Source organism: Alternaria novae-zelandiae (assembly GCF_023758075.1).
Source record: "Alternaria novae-zelandiae strain BMP 2774 chromosome Unknown scaffold_4, whole genome shotgun sequence".
NCBI lineage: Eukaryota > Fungi > Ascomycota > Dothideomycetes > Pleosporales > Pleosporaceae > Alternaria > Alternaria novae-zelandiae.
The window spans coordinates 1550423-1569145 of record NW_026056964.1 but is presented as its reverse complement, the minus strand read 5'-3'; the positions used below and the strand labels follow the sequence as shown (position 1 = coordinate 1569145).

General features: G+C 53.3%; 4 protein-coding genes across 4 annotated transcripts; all 4 read right to left on the bottom strand.

The window, feature by feature from the left end:
• Positions 1–2210: 2210 nt before the first annotated feature.
• J4E88_003014 (uncharacterized protein) lies at positions 2211–5549 on the bottom strand (the record flags this gene model as incomplete). Its single annotated transcript, XM_049396669.1, has 3 exons — positions 2211–4819; positions 4869–5012; positions 5291–5549. The coding sequence occupies 3 exons, from the start codon at positions 5547–5549 to the stop codon at positions 2211–2213; spliced, it is 3012 nt and encodes a 1003-aa protein (XP_049258017.1).
• A 4165-nt stretch (positions 5550–9714) lies between these two features.
• On the bottom strand, positions 9715–12674 carry J4E88_003013 (uncharacterized protein; the record flags this gene model as incomplete). Its single annotated transcript, XM_049396668.1, has 4 exons — positions 9715–10519; positions 10579–11645; positions 11799–12632; positions 12669–12674. The coding sequence occupies 4 exons, from the start codon at positions 12672–12674 to the stop codon at positions 9715–9717; spliced, it is 2712 nt and encodes a 903-aa protein (XP_049258016.1).
• Positions 12675–15072: 2398 nt separating this feature from the next.
• J4E88_003012 (uncharacterized protein) lies at positions 15073–16509 on the bottom strand (the record flags this gene model as incomplete). The annotated part of the gene is made up of 2 exons (XM_049396667.1): positions 15073–15497; positions 15558–16509. The coding sequence occupies 2 exons, from the start codon at positions 16507–16509 to the stop codon at positions 15073–15075; spliced, it is 1377 nt and encodes a 458-aa protein (XP_049258015.1).
• Positions 16510–17013: 504 nt separating this feature from the next.
• On the bottom strand, positions 17014–18034 carry J4E88_003011 (uncharacterized protein; the record flags this gene model as incomplete). The annotated part of the gene is made up of 2 exons (XM_049396666.1): positions 17014–17853; positions 17909–18034. 2 exons carry the CDS (start codon positions 18032–18034, stop codon positions 17014–17016), a joined length of 966 nt encoding a protein of 321 aa, XP_049258014.1.
• Between the last annotated feature and the right edge of the window lie 689 nt (positions 18035–18723).

Sequence of the window (18723 nt, the reverse complement as noted above, 5' to 3'; positions counted from 1 at the left end):
GTTGTTAGATGACACAATATGATAGGCGACGGAAGGAACTGTACTGTGCAGTTGAATAGCTAAAACTTACGCAAATCTCCACAAAAGGGTAGTCTTCCTGGATGTGCGATGTAGCAGTCTCGCTTCATCTACAGGTTTTTTCTTAACGTGGGCTGTAGACCTGTTCAGTTGCTTCCTGGTATGAGGTGAGAACGCATAACTTTCCATCACTCATCTCCAGGGTTACCTAGGTACCTCCCATCATCCAAGCCACCAAGACTGTCGCAAATTCCCGAGCCACAATGATGAACAACACCACTGCAACCCTCCACGTCATCCCCAAGAAGCAAAGTAGCACCTCTAACGGCCCGTCTCGGCGTCATCGACCCGCGCCGACAGCACCACCACAACCACCCGAGCCCTGACGTCCTTCAACCCACGGAAGCTGAAACACGTGCAGTCACGATAAGGCTACACAAGCAAGCAAGCATTGCTTTGCACCAAGTCCCAGCCCCCCAGCCATCGCTTATCTGCGCTTCCCCGTCGCAGCTCGTGCAGCCAGAACATCGGCGTGATGACATCGAAGGCGGGATGATCACACAACACCCAACCACCCCCCAGCCAGAAACACGCAATTCTCTGCCCAGCCAGACAGCGTGTCCAAAAGCCGCCCGCGGACACACACCCCGTGCGATCGACATTGCGTCCTGCGACGCAAAAAGTTGCGGCTAAACAGCTGTCGTGCACGGCTTGCGATACGTATCGTGAGGAAAACGTCGACTCCGCACTGCGGCGATCAAACGTCATGCATCGTGATAAGTGAGCATGAGTCGGTGCTGTTGCACAGTCACGCAGTTCCCGATTCAAGTTTCCTTTTTGCACATCCTCCGTGTTCGCGTCGGGAGAACGCTGCGCGGGAGTGGTTTTTATTGAAACGTGTATCAATACAAACAGCATCCATGTCAGGAGCAAAGTAAGGCTGCTAAGATGTGGGCGACGAAACACTCCGCGTCTTGGCCCGGGCAGAAAATGCGTGACAAGCAATTGGCAAGCCTTTTTTCCCCATTGTCAGAGCGCCTCAGGATCGGGAGACTCGATCAAGGCGCGACACGTTGTGCTGCCGATGCGAAGAAGATGCGACAAGCGTCACAATGGCATCAGCCATCGTCGTCGTGAACGATCCGATGCGACGCGCTGCGATGGCATGGGGGGCTTGTCCACGGGTATGTCACTTTGCCTAGACAGGCGCACGCGAAAAGGTTTAGTTCCAACCGTCACGGAGGCTCGGCACGCTATTAAGGCCACCCAATATAACCAATACACCACTGGATCGCGACGAAAACGTTGGCCGAAGATGCGCATCACCATCTGGCCCAACCTCTTTTCGAAGTAGTTTCTTCGGGGGTACTATTAGTTCGTAGGCTTTACGTGGCATACTTGGAATATTGCGATGCGATACGGAAAAGGAGTACAGCGACTGTGTCTCGATCGCTCAGTCTCCCTCGATACCCCCATTGGGTGGGTGAGAAAGATAGCTAATGTCATTCTAAGTAATCAATTGCTTCACCGTGCATGTGTGTCACGTTCGCCTAAGCATTACATGCCTTGCGCGAGCTGCTGCACAAAGTATGTCATGTTCGCGATAGCTTGCATGGGCTTGCCCAGCCGTTGGTTGGTGCATTAGTAGAGGGAGGCGATGGCGTGCAGCTGTCGCTTTACCCCGCTTGGGAACTGGCAGAGAGGGTGAGCTACCACGAGCTATCTACCCCGCGTGCTGTTATGGTTTGCTCCGCGCAGAAGTCGTAAGTGGCTTGACTTGGGTATGCATGCTGTGTGACCACCAGCTGTCGTTCTTATCGGTGTTGTGTCGACGGAACGTAAGGCGGGTGACTAGCGGCAATTGGAAAGCCGTGAATCTTTCCGATGTACTAGCGACGCGTAGGACTTCGCGTGAAGTTAATTGCACGGATGTAATTGGGGAACTCCAAGAAGCTCAAGATCGAATTCAGGAACACAACATAGAGCAGGAAAGTTTGGATCACGTTAAGCACAAGGTCACAGCAATGATTGCAATTGGGGTATTAATTTGAGACAATGAAATTATGCTTCTTGGTATACATGAGAAGACTAGCAAGACAGTGATGAAAAATTAACCTTGCTTCAGGTGGGTTCATCAATCCCGTACAAATATCCAAATACACATCGCGTCATGGTTGAGTAGCGACCCTGGTTTACTCGTCATCCTCCTCTTCAACAGCACGGGGAGCAAGGACGTAGCGGGTTGTGCCGTGCTTGTCCTTGCCGTGCTCGAGAGACAGCTTGCTGAGGGCAGCAATCATGTTCTCAATGGCAGGGTTCTTGCGGCTGCGGTCCTTGCGGCCGAGGGTGTCGAGCCATGCAATGCGGTTAAGCATGTAGTAGACAATGGCGATGATGATGGTGACACCAATGGAGTAGGCCCAGACGACAACGACGGTGACAATGTCGACCCATCCGTCGTCACGGAACCTGCTGTTGATGGTGGGAGGGTTGGTCTGGTAAGGAGCACCGGACATCCAGCCGAAGAGGGTGAAGATGGTCGCGAGAGCGTCGACACCGAGAATAGCGATAATCAGCTGGAATGAGGGGAAGGTCTTGCCACCACGGGTAACGAAGATCAACCAGTTCTCAGTAAGAGCAACCTCGAGGAAGAGAATGGGCTGGATAGCACCGAAGTTCTGGATAATACCTCCGCTGGGGATGAAGAGAGTACCACGGACGATCCAGGTACCGAGAGCGAGGAGGAGACCGAGAATGACGGAGATGAACCAGATCTTGGGCAGTTGCCATTCGACGGGACGTTGCTCAGAGTGGGCATTGTCGTAGGCGACAGCGACGGTGGCCAAATCAGCGAAGAGGGCAAGGAAGACGATGAGCTCAGCGCGGATGGTCTCGTTGAGGATGATCATGGAGGTGACCAGGTAGACTTCCAAGTGCAGGCAGAGAGCGATACGGTACTGGATGTAGGCCTTCATACGCTGGAAAATCTGGCGAGAAGTCTTGATAGCCAAAACAATGGTGGAGAGACCGGGGGCAAGGAAGACGATATCAGCGGCAGCCTGGGCAGCCTCGGTGGAACCCTCGACGGCAATACCACAGTCAGACTTCTTGAGCGAAGGAGCGTCGTTGACACCGTCACCAGTCATGGCAGTCAAGTGACCACGCTGTTGGAGCATCTCGACGACCTGGTACTTGTGCTCAGGGAAGACTTCAGCGAAACCGTCGGCGCGCTCAACGAGGTCGTGCTGGGTAGTACCAGTGAGACCACCGCCGATGAGCTTGGAAGAGTTGTAAACCTTGGTACCGAGAGCAAGCATCTTGCAGGTCTCCTTAGCGATGGCAATAGCGTCACCAGTCAACATCTTGACGGGAACACCGAGTTGCTGGGCCTCAATGATGGTCTGGGCGGTATCCTCACGAGGGGGGTCGAACATGGACAAGAGACCGAGAAGGATCCAGTCACCGTCGTTCTTCTGGTAAGCGACACCGAGAGATCGGAAACCACGGCGAGCGAACTCAGCGGCCTTCTCCTTGTAGAGGGTAGCGGTGACCTCGTCGCAGTTGGCAAGGTTGACAATGGCCTTGGGGGCACCCTTGGCGCAGACGTACTTGTCGCCGCCCATGTGGCAGACAGCAGTGATACGCTTGGAGACGGGGTCGAAGGGAGTGAACTTCTCAGTCTTCCAGCCCATGTTGAGGATCTCGCGGGCCTTGGGGTAGCGGCGGATGGTAAGAATGGTAACCTTGTCAATGGGGTCGAGCGACTTCAGGTTGTGGGAAGAGGCAAGAGCAGCGACAGCCATCATCCAGTTGACGTCCTGGCCCTCAGCAACGTAAGGCTCACGGAGAGAGAGCTGGTTAGCGGTGAGAGTACCGGTCTTGTCAGAGCAGAGAACATCAACACCGGCAAGCGACTCGATGGCAGTGAGCTTCTGGACGATAGCCTTCTGCTCAGCGAGGTAGGCAGCACCGACAGCGAGGGTGGTGGTGGTGACGACGGGAAGACCGACGGGGACACCGACGATGAACATGATGAGGGCGTAGTGGAGAAGGGTGACGGACTTGTCGGTTCCCTCACGGGCCTTAGCAATGGGAATGTGACGGAAGAAACCACCAATCCAGGCGAGCAGGATGAAGAACATGACGAGGACGAGAAGCGCCGTTCCGATGGAGTTCATGATAGCCTTGAAGTGACCCTGGTCCTGAGCGCCCTGAACAAGGGTAGCAGTGCGACCGACGAAAGAGTGCTTAGCAGTGGTGATGACGATACCGTAGGCCTTGCCGCGCTTGCAGCCAGTGGTGTAGTAAGCGACCTCTCCCATGTACTTGTCGACAGCGAGAGACTCTCCGGTGATGGACGATTGATCGCAAGCAACGAGAGGGTGGCCCTGGGTGATAGGGTTCTCCTCGTCGAACTTCTCCTCATCGACTTCGTCATCCTTCTCGTCCTCGGGGTCAGCGTCGTGGAACTTGTCCTCAGCCTTGAGCTTCATGTACAAGTCGAAGTCCTCAGGGTGGTCGTAGCCGCAGATAAGACGGGCGTCACCGGGGACGGACTGGCCCTCCTCAATAACGACGATGTCACCGGGAACAAGCTCGCGAGCGAGAATGGTCTGTTGCTGGTTGTCACGAACGACGGTGGCCTTCATGGCGATATCACCCTTGAGCGAAGCGACGACATCGGCAGCCTGCTTCTCCTGGTACCAACCGACGATGGCGTTGAGCAACAGGATACCGCAGATGACACCGAAATCGACCCAATCCTGAAGACCAGCGGCGAGAAGAGCAGCGAGCTCCATGACTATGATGCGTTAGTTTTGCGCTAGGCCAAATTGTGCAGGGATGCTTACCGTATAGAATGGGACCAGTGAAGTAACCGATGAATTGCTTGAGAAGGTTGGTCTTCTCAGAGGAGATTTCGTTGAAGCCATAACGCTTGCGACGCTGCTCGACATCGGCGGATGTCAAACCAGTGCGGAGCTCAGTGTTGAGGTCTGCGATGCGATGTTAGCAAATTTGTTTCCTCATCGTGTTGCTCATCTCGCATGCTGCAGAAGCGGGTAGTTTGGTGGAGCCGGTCTGCATGATTGGCTCCACCGAGGAGGCCGCTATCGCGTCGCTAGCAGGGAGCAGCTTGAGCGCGGACCAGGCCCGCGCCAGCCACCAGATGTCGGCCCTCGAGCTCAACAAAGGATGAATTGGCGAGGCAGGTGACGCGCCGCGGCGCATTGCTGCAAACGGATGCTGTGAGGGAGAGTTTGGTAAAACTTACAGTCGTCAGGGACAGCGCCGGCGTCCTGGATGGGAGTGGCGGCGGTGGGAGAACCCGACTTCCAGAACTGCCACCAGGCCTTCTTCTTCTGGGTCTGCTCGGCGTGCGGGTTGGTTCGGGTGTCGCGGTAGAAGAGGATGTACTTCTGGAGCGCCGTGTACTCGTCCATGCCCTCGAACTCGGTCATGGAGACGATGGACTTTTGCCGCTCAGCGGCGCTGGAGGCGCGGGGGCGCTCAACATCGTCGTTGGGCGCCATCTTGTCGAATTAAGGAATGCTGTTGCTCGTATGTATTATTATATCCGGTAACTCTAGGCACAGAGAAGGCTTTCCGAGGCGACTTGACGGTGAGGTTGAGTGTCAGGTCGAATGTGCTGTGCAAATGGGTAACTGCAAGCAGGGCCTTCTCTGTGAAGAAAGTGCAGAGGGTGCGGGAGAGGCTCTGGTTAAGTAGCGCGGCAGAAACTCACCCACGTATCAACCCAGGGAAAAACTCAGCAAGGACCGACCTTTGGCCGCTATGAGGGATTTATGATTGTCATAAAGCTAACCGCGGATGGAGCTTAGCTCGAGCCGAGAGTCCCGGGGGTGAATTTGTTGTGAGCGGCCCGTGCGCCAGCCGCTACATCATCGGCGCGCGACATGGCGCAGAGATTGGCCGTCGCAGCGCCCGGCCGAGCGTGATGCGCTGATGACGGAGTGCTTACTACAGTGCTGTACGGCTGCGACTGCGGTTGCTGTGTGCGCAGACTCTGGTACCTCGACGGGCACCAGCCGACAGCAATTGGGATGTCAGCAGCCGGCGTCGCGATTCGCAGCGCGGTTCATTGCTTCTCCACCAGCGGCAGCAGAGATTAAGCTGGAGATAGCGCGACAGTCCGCGACAAGCGTGCAGCGCTGCAGGGATCAGCTCCCATGACGTTTGGCAAGAGCGACCGGCAAACAGCTCCTCCACGCACCTTGCTCACTCCGGACGCACCAAGCTTCAGCACTCATACGCAGGAAAGCTTGAGTGCTTGGCGCGATCTCAGCCAGAGTGCGAGGCATTTTCCCCCCGTACGAGAGAGCCGCGTATCCAGACTGCTCCCCACGCTGCCTGCGCGACTTTCCGACTTTCGCATTTGCACAATTTTCTTCTAGCGGCCTTCCAGACCCACGAACCAAGATATGCCACTTATCCCAACTCCCTCAACTGCAGCCGCCGCGCCATAATATCCGACTCCCCCCATGCAGCGCGCGCGACCAGCATGCCCAGATGAAGCAATTGTTTTCTGCCCCCCGCGTAATCGACCGCCGCCGCTTCTGCACAAAGGACCGCACTCCATGATTAAGCACGTGCCAAGCGGCTAAGGGGCGTCTCGGGGCCTGCCTCAAATCAGCCTTAGCTGTCTGCCACCCGACCATATCGGCCGAATCAGAGGCCCCCGACCGCCCAGCGTCGCCTGGCCAACGGCTCCCAATTACACCCCATGTTATGGTCATACAATACATGCTATCTGCGACTCCACACGTCCCATGGCGCCGTTGCGATGCTACGCACACACGACGTTGCGCAGGGTCCTGTCTGTTGAATTTGGATCGCGACCGAGATGACTTGGCTGTCGTGAGGCTGCAGGCATGGATGCGCCAACGCGCCCCAGTTCTTTCCAGACCGAGGAAGGCCTTCCCAACGAGGAAGCCGCGTCGGCGCGCCACGTGACGTCCTGCCTGTGGCTCGCTCTCGCCTCCCTTGGCTGCGCGACTGCCGATGCTTCGCCGGTACACCAGTGAGCCTCACCGCATTGCCTCAGCCTCCAGAACGAGTGCGGGAATAATCATCGCACCCACAAATATCACCCTCCGTCGCCGCTGCCGACACCAACCTCTCCATGTCTGCCCCGAGCCCTGAATCGCCAACCCCCACCGCCAATACCGCTGTCGGTCCGCGACCGTCACGCGCATTGCAACGCCATGTGCGTGTCATGTCGCCTGAAGACTTACCGGTCGAGATATGGCACATTATCATCATGTATATAGACGATCACTGTTTCGCCTGGTTCGTGCTGCGCCAGATATCTCCCTTTCTGGCTCATGTCGCGCAAGATGTCTTCGCGCGCATCGTCTCGCGTACCTGCAGTCTTCGCTTCGCTGGACAGACGCTATGGAACTTGCTGTAAGCCGCGTTTCACCCTGCGCTGCTCGGGAAACTTTCACTCACCATGCCAGTCCTCCTGATCTTCGCTGTGATACACAATCCCCATATCACACCTTCCGCGTGCAGTTGCCGTCGTTTCGCTTCCAGCCCTCGTCTTTTGTCCCCGCTAGCTCCAAGGCCAGACTTGTTCTGAAACTATCTTCACCGGCAACTGTGAACGACACGCCATCCTTGCGCCGGCCATATGCAGGGACGGTAGACCTGACGAGCCGCCTCACTCAGGTTTTCTTCCATCCCGGCGCTGTCGCAGACGCCGAACGCAACCGTTTGCTCAAGCAAGCCCACTTTGTGCTTTTTGATGACCAATTAAAGAGCGTCCGCCTGCCTTCACCAGCCATCGATGTTACCGCCCAGGAACTATCGCTCGACTGGCGCCAGCTCTGCGAGACCTTGATGCGCGACCAGTTCAAGTGTCGCTTTGGCTCTGGTGCGTCGGTCCCCTGGTGGAGAGAGTTTCCGTGACCGGTCTTGTATCACATACCAAGAGCCTACTTCACCATCGTCACGAGGCCATAACATATTCTCCCGTCTGGGCAAGCGCACAAGTAATCTATGCTCGTTGCACCCCCAGATGGGTTTGATGGCCCGCCAAGTAGCAGATCAATTTTGCGTCAGCAACGGATCTGTGTAGATCGCCCTTGGCACTGGGAACACACACCCCCGACGATCCAATGTGTCCGCCGTGCGCCTCTCCTCCTTCTCCGCCTGGGCATATTCCTTCATGCCTTCATGCCCGGGTCATTATCGTTCACCATCCGCACCTTACTTTAGACAAAGTATGCCCAGCTTCTCCAAGTGTTGCACTTGGGTGCGGCATTTCTGACATTGCCTTGGCTTCCCTCGCGGGACTATCCGAGCCGCGGACGTCCAAATTGGTCTTCCACGATGATGCAGCTCAACCTCAATATCGTTCTTGATGAACACACACAACCGTTCATTCCGGCTACCATCCTTTGAAATTCATTATAGTGGCCACCTCGACGTCGTCTTGGTGTCGGCGCGAGCCATCACCAGCAGAACTCCGTGACTAGTAGTGCAGTTACCCCAGAGTATACACAGTCCACCTCCGTAGGGAAGCCAAGCGTTCAGTAGTACATGTGTTCCTTCTCCTCTCCCAACAGTGTGTCAGCAGATTACATGTCTTTGTCCTCCGCTGCCAAGTAGCTCTGTGCGGACACACCAGCCTCGGCGGAGACCGTGTACCACACAGCATACATCTCCTGTCTGTGCAACCTCTTGGCCACTTTGTCTTGTTACTTTTCTTAATTGGACTACATCATGTGTTACTTTGTGCTACTCTACTTCATATCTCTTTATATTCTTGCGTGCGTTAGATTTCACTTGCGCCAAGTCTATAATCCTTCACTGTAGGATGCTGTGTTGTCACTGACGAACTTGGCTTAACATCAGACTATTGAGTACTTGCTGACTTCAGTAAAGGATTGCATGGAAATATGGGGGTTTCGACTTGGCTCTGCCATGAATGTGGCTTCTGGGACAAGACCATGTGTCAATCACAAGCATTGTGCCGTCTTATCCGCTATGGCTGCCAAGCATACCCGCTGCACCTAATCCACCTCTTACAGATCGGATGCTGAATGACGGAAATCTTCATATTGCAATGTAATGATGTAATGTGTCTCTTAAAGTTATCGGTGATATTCAGATACGCTGTATTGTGTTGTGCTATGCTATGCCATACCTTGTAGCGACCAGCGCACAACATAGTTCGTATTTTCTCTGATACCCGTGGAAAAGGGCACCAGGTAGATGTTGAATCCGAATTTTCTGATGTGAATATGCCGTGTCATCCGCGTCGTGGGGGGCATGTTGTTGGGGCAGGTGGTGCTGTTCATCGCCTCGCTAGAACCACAATTTATTTTGCATCAGCAAACAGAACATCAATTCACCACACCACCAAATTTGTCCAACACGCAGTCAAAAGATTAGAAATGGTTGAACAAGCCGTGAAAATTGGATTGCCGACTTTTCCAAGAAGCCCGACATCGCTGGGCAGGGTTAAAATAGATAGGGCTGAGTTTTACGTTCATGTCAGCAGCTACCGGGTGCATCCTTATTCAACGCAGAAAAGGTTCACAACGGCGTGGCAATACCGCAACGTCAAAACGAAGTCCGCCCGGAAGACGAACGTTATTATTATGGTTCAATGACATGCTGTCACTCCAAGCAAAATATACGTTGCACCAAATTACCGCATCACCACCTCTACTACACGACACCCGTCCTTATCGCCGCCATCGCACTCTTCATAGCCGTAACAACATGATTCGCAACAGGCGCATGAGCGTTCTGTCGGAAGAGAAAGATATATCGCACCATCACACTCGCCTCATCAGTAATAACATGAACCCCGGTGGTAACGCTGTTACCCTGCCCAACGACCTCGCACCCAAGGATAACACGCATATTGGCCAGCGCACTGTTCTTCCACGTCGAGTAGACAGGCGCATAACTAAACGACGTCGCAGGATCTTCCGCCATATAAATACCCCTTCCATACACTGCGCCCGTGCGTTGGAGAGTCGTGCCCGAGCAAACGATAAGGCCTTTAGCGAGGATTGCTGGGAGGCGGTCTAGTGATGTGCCGTGGAACAGTACTGTAGTCTGCGTAGAAGGACTCGGGAACTTTGCCATATACGCCGATTCCAACGCTGGACTCGCATTCGCCAGGACAAAGTGATGCGTCCCCGTAGGCAGATTCTTGATCCTACACAGCCCGCTCGCTGTAGCTATGTAACCGCGATAGTGCGTACATGCCCATGAAATGAGCTTCTCAGCGTCGGCGTGGTATCTGGATAGTACGGTGGAGATGTGGACTGCGTCGCGGATGACGGACAGTTTGGGTAGACTATCGAGGATGGTTTTGACGGTGCTGATGGGGTGGATGGGACAGTTGGGGAGGAGCTCGGCTTTGTTGGCCATGGCGGCGCTGTAAATGGAGCTGAGGAGCATGTCTACGGCGAAGATGTCGGTGCGGATTTCAGGGATGCGGACGTCCAGGGGGAGGGCGTACCTGTGTTGGAGGTGGTTAGTGATTGTACTATTGACGCTTTCTGTTCGGTGATGACTTACCATAGCAGTTGACATGCAACAGTCCAACATGGTGTAGATCTCCGCAGTTGCGTGCTCCTCCCTTTGTGGCGGCAGCCGCAGGAGATGCATCTTTGCCCCATTTCTCCGATCATGGTCTGGACGAGGCCGTACAGCCCTCTTAACGATACGTTCCCCGCGCGAAGGTACCGATGGATATGCCTGTTCATCTGCCATACGAAGACAGTTTGCTTCGAGAAACACACATTACCGTGTGGTGCATTGGAAGTTGCAACACAGATCCACGGGAAATGTTGATCAGTCTCTATACCCTTGTCACTGTCGTAGTGCACACAGAACGCGGGTGGCTTGCTCCCATACCGATCGATAGTTAGCCGTAAGAGAAGGTTGTTCGCTGTGCTCGGTACGCCCATTGCGCTTCGTTGTAGTTCAGTGTAGGAAGCGAGTGTGAAGCTCATCTCAATCTCGTCATCGTCGATTAGTTCAACTAGATCGATGATGCCGGGAGGCAGTTCTTGTATCTCATCTTCCAGCATATTACTATCGGGTATATTGTACTCCTCGATCAGCAAGGCTGTCTGCAAGGGGTCTTTCGCCTTCAGTGTTCGCTTTAGCCCTTCGAGGCGTTCGGCTTCTTGCATGATCTCTGCTTCGATACCATTCCAGAATTCTGTTGCTTTGGAGAGCTCGCTCTTAGGGATATTCTGCTTGTATACTTTCAAGTCGAGTAGCTGAGCGAGGCGTTCGATAATCGTTTTCGTCTCTAGTGCTACGTCGTCGTCTTGGATCCAACCAGCAACCATGACCTCAGCCACAGCTAGTGGGATGTCGTATCTTCGCTTGGCAATTGTTTGAAGGGGTTTCTTCTTCTTTGGCGTCAATGAGTCTGGTTGCGTCATGATCTTGTACTGTTTGGACGCGCCGTCGTAGTAGACAACATCTCTCGAGACGATCCGAGAAAGACCAGCTCGCTCGTGAGTAGGAAGACCAGGTATGTCCAGAAATCCACATCTCGCATCCCAAATCTCGTTGCAAGCTTCTATAGCCTCATATGGCGCGTCCAGTAGTTCAGATAAATACTCAATGACCTCGCGCATGTCTGATACTCGACCGTATACCCATATGACAATGTTTTGCATAATTCTCTCGGCTGAATTCCCTTCCGCCTTTTGGAGATGTGAAAGCATGGCCAGGTTCTTTTTCCTTTGTGGTTCGGTACCATAAGATAACATTTGACGTACTGCGAATGAACTGTCGGATACTTCTTCGAGCTTCGTTAAGGTGGGCCCGAACTTTGATACTTGCGATACCCAAGTCAAAATCTGGGGCTGAAGTAGAGACGGTAACTCGTGTTTGTTGGTGTTATCGGCAATGATGTCGGCGAAGATCGTCTCCAGTGATTGCATAAAGGAGAGCCATGTCGCAGGATCCATGGTTTGGATCAAGTGGTCGATGATGGCAGTGCCCCATCGCGCTTCTTGCTTCTCACTTTGGTTCAGCCATCTTAGTAAGACCATTCTCCAACATGTTTTGCAACCTTCCCGTGCTGCCAGGGTGTTTGTCAAAGCAATGATGGCTTGCCGTGAGTCCGTCTCCTGCACACGAACGATACGCACTATGTCTCGGACAAAAGAAGAAGATCGCCCCAAGCTAAGATCTACTGCGAGCTCATAGATACATTCGCACGTGTGTCCAGAAGGATTGTCGATATCTCTTGAAACCAGAATAGCTAGCATGCGCCGGTCGACATCATCCACACCTTCTCCGGTATTCTCCCAGACTTCAAGGATATCACGCAATATTTGCTCGGTATTGTCGCAAGATACTTCTGCAGTAAGCAGGTGGTCGACACAGTGTTTCTCGATGATTCTTTCAAGTGCGTGCCGTGATTTTTGATCTTTCGCATCGGATGCGAATAAGAGGGATTCAGTCGAGGTATCAGGATTGAACCAGACGAACGTGTGCCTTGTCTGCAATTCGTTTTGATGTAGATTCTGGGCGGCGACGTATATCTCCTTGATCGATGTCATCCGTTTAGAGCTGGGCCATGCGCCGATGTTCGCTCGGACAGCAGGCTTCAGTCGCGGGAATATATGTTCGGATGCTTTCACAGCCATGCAAAATGTGTGTAGCTCAAGTAGAAGGCGTAACCAAGCCGAAGTCTTCATCTGATTCCTTACGACAGATTGGCACTCGCGAAAGCACTCTCCAATCCCCTCGAATAGCCAATCTTGGAGGAAAAGCTCGCGAAAAGTCGTCGCTTTTGGTGCGTCGAGGAGATGGAGGAGTTGTTGAAGAGCGTGGACATGGAGTCCGCCGATTTGCTCCTTCTCGGACCATAGTTCGCGAATGAAGGCATGATTATCTTTCTCCGGTGTGCATGCAATCTCTAACGAAGCGTCGAAAAGATCCAAGCTGCTCTTCGTAATTGTTCCGCCGATGGTCAATGCTCGAAACAGATTGAAGAGGCTTTCGCCCTGGGGCAGCGAAGTGGAGACAGCGTCCAACCTTACCACGAGTCTTTCTAGGCTGGTCGATAAACATGCTTTTGTGTGCTCAGGGACCTCGATGATCAGGCCGCGGTAGTGTACCCAGTTCCTTTGTTCGCCATAGCCCGCCATCAAACCCTGACGTAAGGTATGCTTAGTACCTGTGATCATATCAGGTCCTTCCAGAGCTGCGACGTCGAGGATAGTCGACATATGAATGGTGTCTATCCTAGAGAAACGCGTGATACGATCAAAATCCGGTCTCCAAGAGGCCCACATTCTCCAGGCCGGGAAGTGGTGGCGATCGAAGACAGTTTCTATGTTGGTGAAAGGTGAATCCGAAGACGACGACACGTCCAGTTCCATCATCCAGTCTACTGCTTTCCTAGCTGCTACCCAATTACATGTTAACCGGAAACCATTCAGCTGCTCCGCATAATCTTTTATAGCTCGTCGTAAGAGCACCGCGAAGTTGTGAAGATCGACGTCCGTATTACGGGTTTTGTGGTTCGTCAAGGCTCGCTTTACGCCCTTCAGATAGCAGCCGGCTGCACTGGCGCCGGTGGTCGCATAGGGTAAGAGTGTGCGTGCCCATTCTGCTTGCAGACGTGTAACCAAAGCAGGATTGCCTTCATGCGCAGCTATGACGCTCTGTAGCCAAGTGTCGAGGCCCCAATAGCTTCCACACATAACATTCGTTTCAGCTCGTAGTAATTGGCTCAAGCTCTCCATGGACATAGCATGCGCTACGGAAGCTATAGCGACATCTCTTGCAGGGTGTGTCTGAACCAACATCGAAAGCCTCCTATCCGTCTCTTCTTGGCTGATCTTGCCTTTCTTCTTGAGATAGGTATCGGTGTGATTGCGGATGAAGCCCCATGGAAATCGACGGTGTGAGGGGTGTAGAGCCCCAGCAGTGGCCTCCACCTCCGCATGCCATTCTTGACTGTGATCGGTCTTCTTGAAGATCGTCGTACTCTTCAACGGTATGGCTCTTTTGGCCCATGACATATGGGAGCGTTTGCCGGTATCCTGCTCGACTGCAGTAGGAGGTATGACGGCGGTGGCCATGCTTGTCATACGTTTATGAGGAATGACCCTGCGCCAGGGGTGAGATGATAAAATGGATACAGATGGAACGGCTAGTTCGAGTCGCGTTACGAACGGTCGGTATTAAGAGAGTCGTGGGTATCGGTTACCGGCAACAAAGCACGAGAACTTTCGAGCAAATTGCAGGGTTTGAATTTGGTACAATGGGAATTTGTACCAGAGTCGCGTTTTCCTTGGAAACACACGAGGATAGTGGGACCCAGAGTAGCATAGGGTTGGTAGTGTTCGAAGAGGTGTGGCCAATAGACCGTCGGCTGACGAGGGAGGAGGAACATCAAATCTTTGAGGCCCATAATGGATGTTACGGCAAAGATACATGGCTAGTCTGGTATAGCTCACATGTGATGGGTGGCCTTTTACTGCGCAGACTGAGACTTTGGGGCTGCGCACAAGGCTGAACAGGGTGGCTTATACGGAAAGCACATTCACCGGCCCCCGAAACGGCTAGTGCGACTGCGACTGTGTAGGCTAACCATGGTACGAGACAGCGGTAAGCGAGGCGACGAAAATGGCAATCTAATGTAAGGAACGGTCAACGAAAGCTATCTGGCAAAGTTGATCGAGCAATCGGCGTATAAAAATGCCTTGTAGGATTGTGTGATCTAAGGATTCGTGACTACGGCGCCCGGAACCAGCCTGATTCAGCCGCAAATGTGCCTGAGGGTAGCAGACATTGTTGCAACCACTGACGATCTTTTGTGGATATTGTTACCTCTAGAACGCAATGGACTGCTAATGCGAAACGCATGGAGAGTCCCGATTTGAGACCATGAAGCTGCTACAAGATATCACATGATCGAACAATTACCTTCATCGGTGTCGGGAGCGACACCACGATTCTTCCGCAGATGCGCAGCGGCTTGCCGAATGAAGTCGCCTGTCTTGTGAAAACACACAAGGTTTCCTTTCGCATCCTTCACTGCTTCACCGATAGACCAGTCATAAGACTGTCCAGTGTGAGAGTCTGTGGCAGGACACTTGAGACCTTCGATCGCTTTTTGCTCAAGATCTGGTACTGCTCAGATATTAGCTTGTTGGTCGTCATTGTGCCGAAGGAAGACCTACGTGTTGCAACGTATAGGAGGAACTCGTCTACTGCCTTGCGACTGGGGAGCGTATCGCTACTTTGATCTGCTAGCAAGATCGCTGAGAGCTTCTCCATTTGTACGATTGTTTCCGTCCGCACGCCCTTGGACATCTCGTGCTGCTCAACTCGTAGAGCTGCGAGAGACTTGCCTGTTGGATGGAGGAGAATCCCTTTGACATCTTTCGGAGTAAACATTTCTCTGCTAAGAGGATTGCGGAGTACACCGCCATTTGCCTGGATAGCCTGAACAAGTTCTAAGGTTGGTACAAAATTAGTATGGGTCTCATCGTAGCCTGCGCATGGAAGTTACATACCATCCATCGACCACGCATAGTTGTCCTCGGTCACATAAAAATCCTCTCTGGCGATGTCCTTGATCTCATCCCCCAGCATGGTTTCGTCGTTGACGTAATTCCTTTCCAGATGCTCATGTTCGACGTGCATAAAACCTAGCTCGCAATGAAATTTGAGCGCATCCGGGAGAGTTGAATCGATGGCGCTTCTGCGTTTGACTAGATTATCGCGAATGGTATCGATACTTGCGCCCGAGGGTGTGCCATATGGCGCGCGCACCCATTGTATCATGGCTTCCAGATCTGCGATGACTAGGTTCGTGGCCTCTTTTGGTTTATCTCGGATGTTTCGCGCCACAGAACGAGCACTTGCTGGTGGGCGCATTCCACTGCAGACGGCCCCGTTACTACCATCCGCCATGAGATGAACTTTAGCGAGGTTCTTAGATTGGGGCAAGCCAGCTTTTTTCTGGAGGGTCTGTAGACGCAGCAAATTCGCGAACACATGTGTTGCTTTGGCACGTATGTCACGATACCCAGTAACCAGATTTCGTTGTTCGTCGTTTAGGTCATCTACTGAATCGCCTAAGATGAAGTCCGACCGCTTGGATCCACGTTTCGATGTTGGTTTCGCCGTGAATGGTAAGTTCTTCAAGGGTTCGCCTCCGGACTGGGCAGAAGATGCGTGTATTGGCTTGACTGCCTTCTTCTCGGGCGCTGGAGGCTCTGGTACTTTTTCGAGAATCTTTAAGAACCTCACAACGTCTAGGTCTGTGGGAGCTAAAGCCTGGAGCTTCTTGGCCTCATCTAATGCACCTTCCAGCCATTCATTACCGACTGCAATGTAATGTTCGATAAGCAGCTTCCTGGCTTCTATACCTGGGGGACTACGCGATATGCTTTCGTAAAGCTCTCCGATATAGATCATATCGGGGCCTCCTCCATGTGCGGCGACGCCCGATGTCGCGGCCATGACTGCTGAAGCACCGGTTGGATGAGGAGACCGAGTCCGGACGTCAATGGTGGGCTGGATGTGAGTACTGTGGGTGCTGGGGTGAGCCCGATCGCGCCTGCTTGTACTAGGTCGAAGCAATATGTCGGGTGGAATGTGTGTGATGACCTGTGCTCTGCTGGTCAGTGGGTTTGGTTAGTTGCATGGAGAGATCAAAAGCTGGAAGCCACAAGGCTGAGCCATAGCGGAATACGGCTCCCACTGCATATGGTGACCGGTGATTGTCAAAGGCAGCGCTCGAGGTTGGCTGGCACTGCAGGTCCCAGTGGCTTAGCGCGACGCTAGTGCCCGCTATCCGCGACACTGCCCAGGTGCCTCGTGAATGCGGGTGAGATAACTACCCCACGAGAGGATATTTTTAAATGTTTGTATTCAAGACAAGACCAGCGATGCAGTAGCCTCGCGGTTCTAAGATCCAAATCTAGGGTATCAAGCTCTCCTAGGCCCAGTCAAATCGAACCCAAATCAGTACAGCAAATCCGCGAACTCTCCCAAAACTCCCTCCTTGCCACCATCGAAGAAGTCATGCATGCCATCCATAGCCGCAAAGTGCTCGGCTACCTTCAAGCCCCTCAGTCGCTCTGCCTCGATAACGTCCCAGTTCCAATCCTTCGCCTCTACAGCCTTGGGCAGGACATCGCCATTCGGCCCTTGTTCTTCGGTTGTAGCCTCTTGGTAGACCCAGCCTTCTGGCTTTGCAGGTACCATGTCGGCATCGACCAGCACATGTTCCGGTGGCACCGTGATCCTGCCTCGCTTGACGACATACTTTGCAATCGCGGTGGCATATATCGCGCCCTTGAGCTTCTCTGCATCAACGTCCTTGGCTGGTTTGGACTTCTTCCAAGGCTGCAGTGTCCAGCTCTCTGGTTGTGCCACGCCAGGCTTGACCATGTGTGTGACGAGATAGAACCACTTCTTGTCCCAGCATAGGAGTCTTGTCCACATCTCGTATTTCTTATACGGGAGGATCTCCTTCTTGAACAGACAGCTTATGCCTCCTAGCGCGATGTAATGCTTGCCCCGTGTACCCTCAGTTGCCCCTACAGCTCCTGCTACAGCGCTCTTCTTGGCGCCACCTAGACGACTGTTCTTTCTTATGCCGTTTCGGATAAGCGCTGTGAAGAGGTGTGTACGGGATATGTCCATGTCGCTAAAGTATGTGCTGTTGGACTTGTGCATATTGTAGTCTGTCTCGAGGAACGTGGTACGCGTCGAGGTAATGATCGGTTGGAAGAGCGCATGCGGAGGGATCGGGGTCGGTTGGAAGTACAATTGATAGAACAAGGCGCGGATGAAGCGTAGCTATGAATATCGTCAGCTCGAAGTCGCGTCTTTTGCCGCTCTGCCAGATACGTACATGCCAGACAAATGGCAGATTCTTGAGGTTCGCCAAAGCGAGAAGGATCGCAGCTATCCTCCATAGACCGCCAGGCGCGTTGTAGCCTGTCCATCTGGCCAGCGCAGCCATCAGGTTGCCTCTCATAGTAGGTTGCGACACGAGTGCTGCCATTGACGCGCCCGCAACGACGATGCTAGCCGTCTGTGCCATTGTGACCATACCAGAAGATGGCTATCGATCTAATGAGCGACAGCAAGGGATGGGCACGTTAATATACAATCAGCGTCAGCATACGCCGCCCTGCCCCTTCGCGAAGGTTCAGGTGCCCTTCCTAATCGCGAGCCGAGGCTCGGAATGTTCCGCACTCAAGAACATGTGGATAGCTGCGCAGATCCGCATCCTCGATTCGCAACTTTGACCTACTTGAGGATACTCACCACATCGCCGGTATAGCTCAGCGAGTTAGACTCTGCCTTCTCGGCGGCATGTGTCTAACCTTACAGCGCATCTGTCCGAGCACAAACCGCTACTAGCGCTTTTGCGGCCGCCAATCTTGGATGCACGTCTGGAGAAACATCTATGAACACTAATTCCATCTCGCGGATGGCCATGAGCCGAGATAGTATTGTATCTTGGTCGTGGGCAGTGAAGACGCGCGACGCATGTGGCTGCGGCTGAGCCTCGATGCAGCAGCAAGCGCGCTTTCCTCCAGGCTGACAATTCAGCCCTGGAGTCTCCTGGCCTTCACTTCTCAACTACCTCCATGCTATAGCACAGCTTCAAACACTGATTGATCCCGAAAAGACAGTTGCTGTAGGGCAGATTTCCTCCGT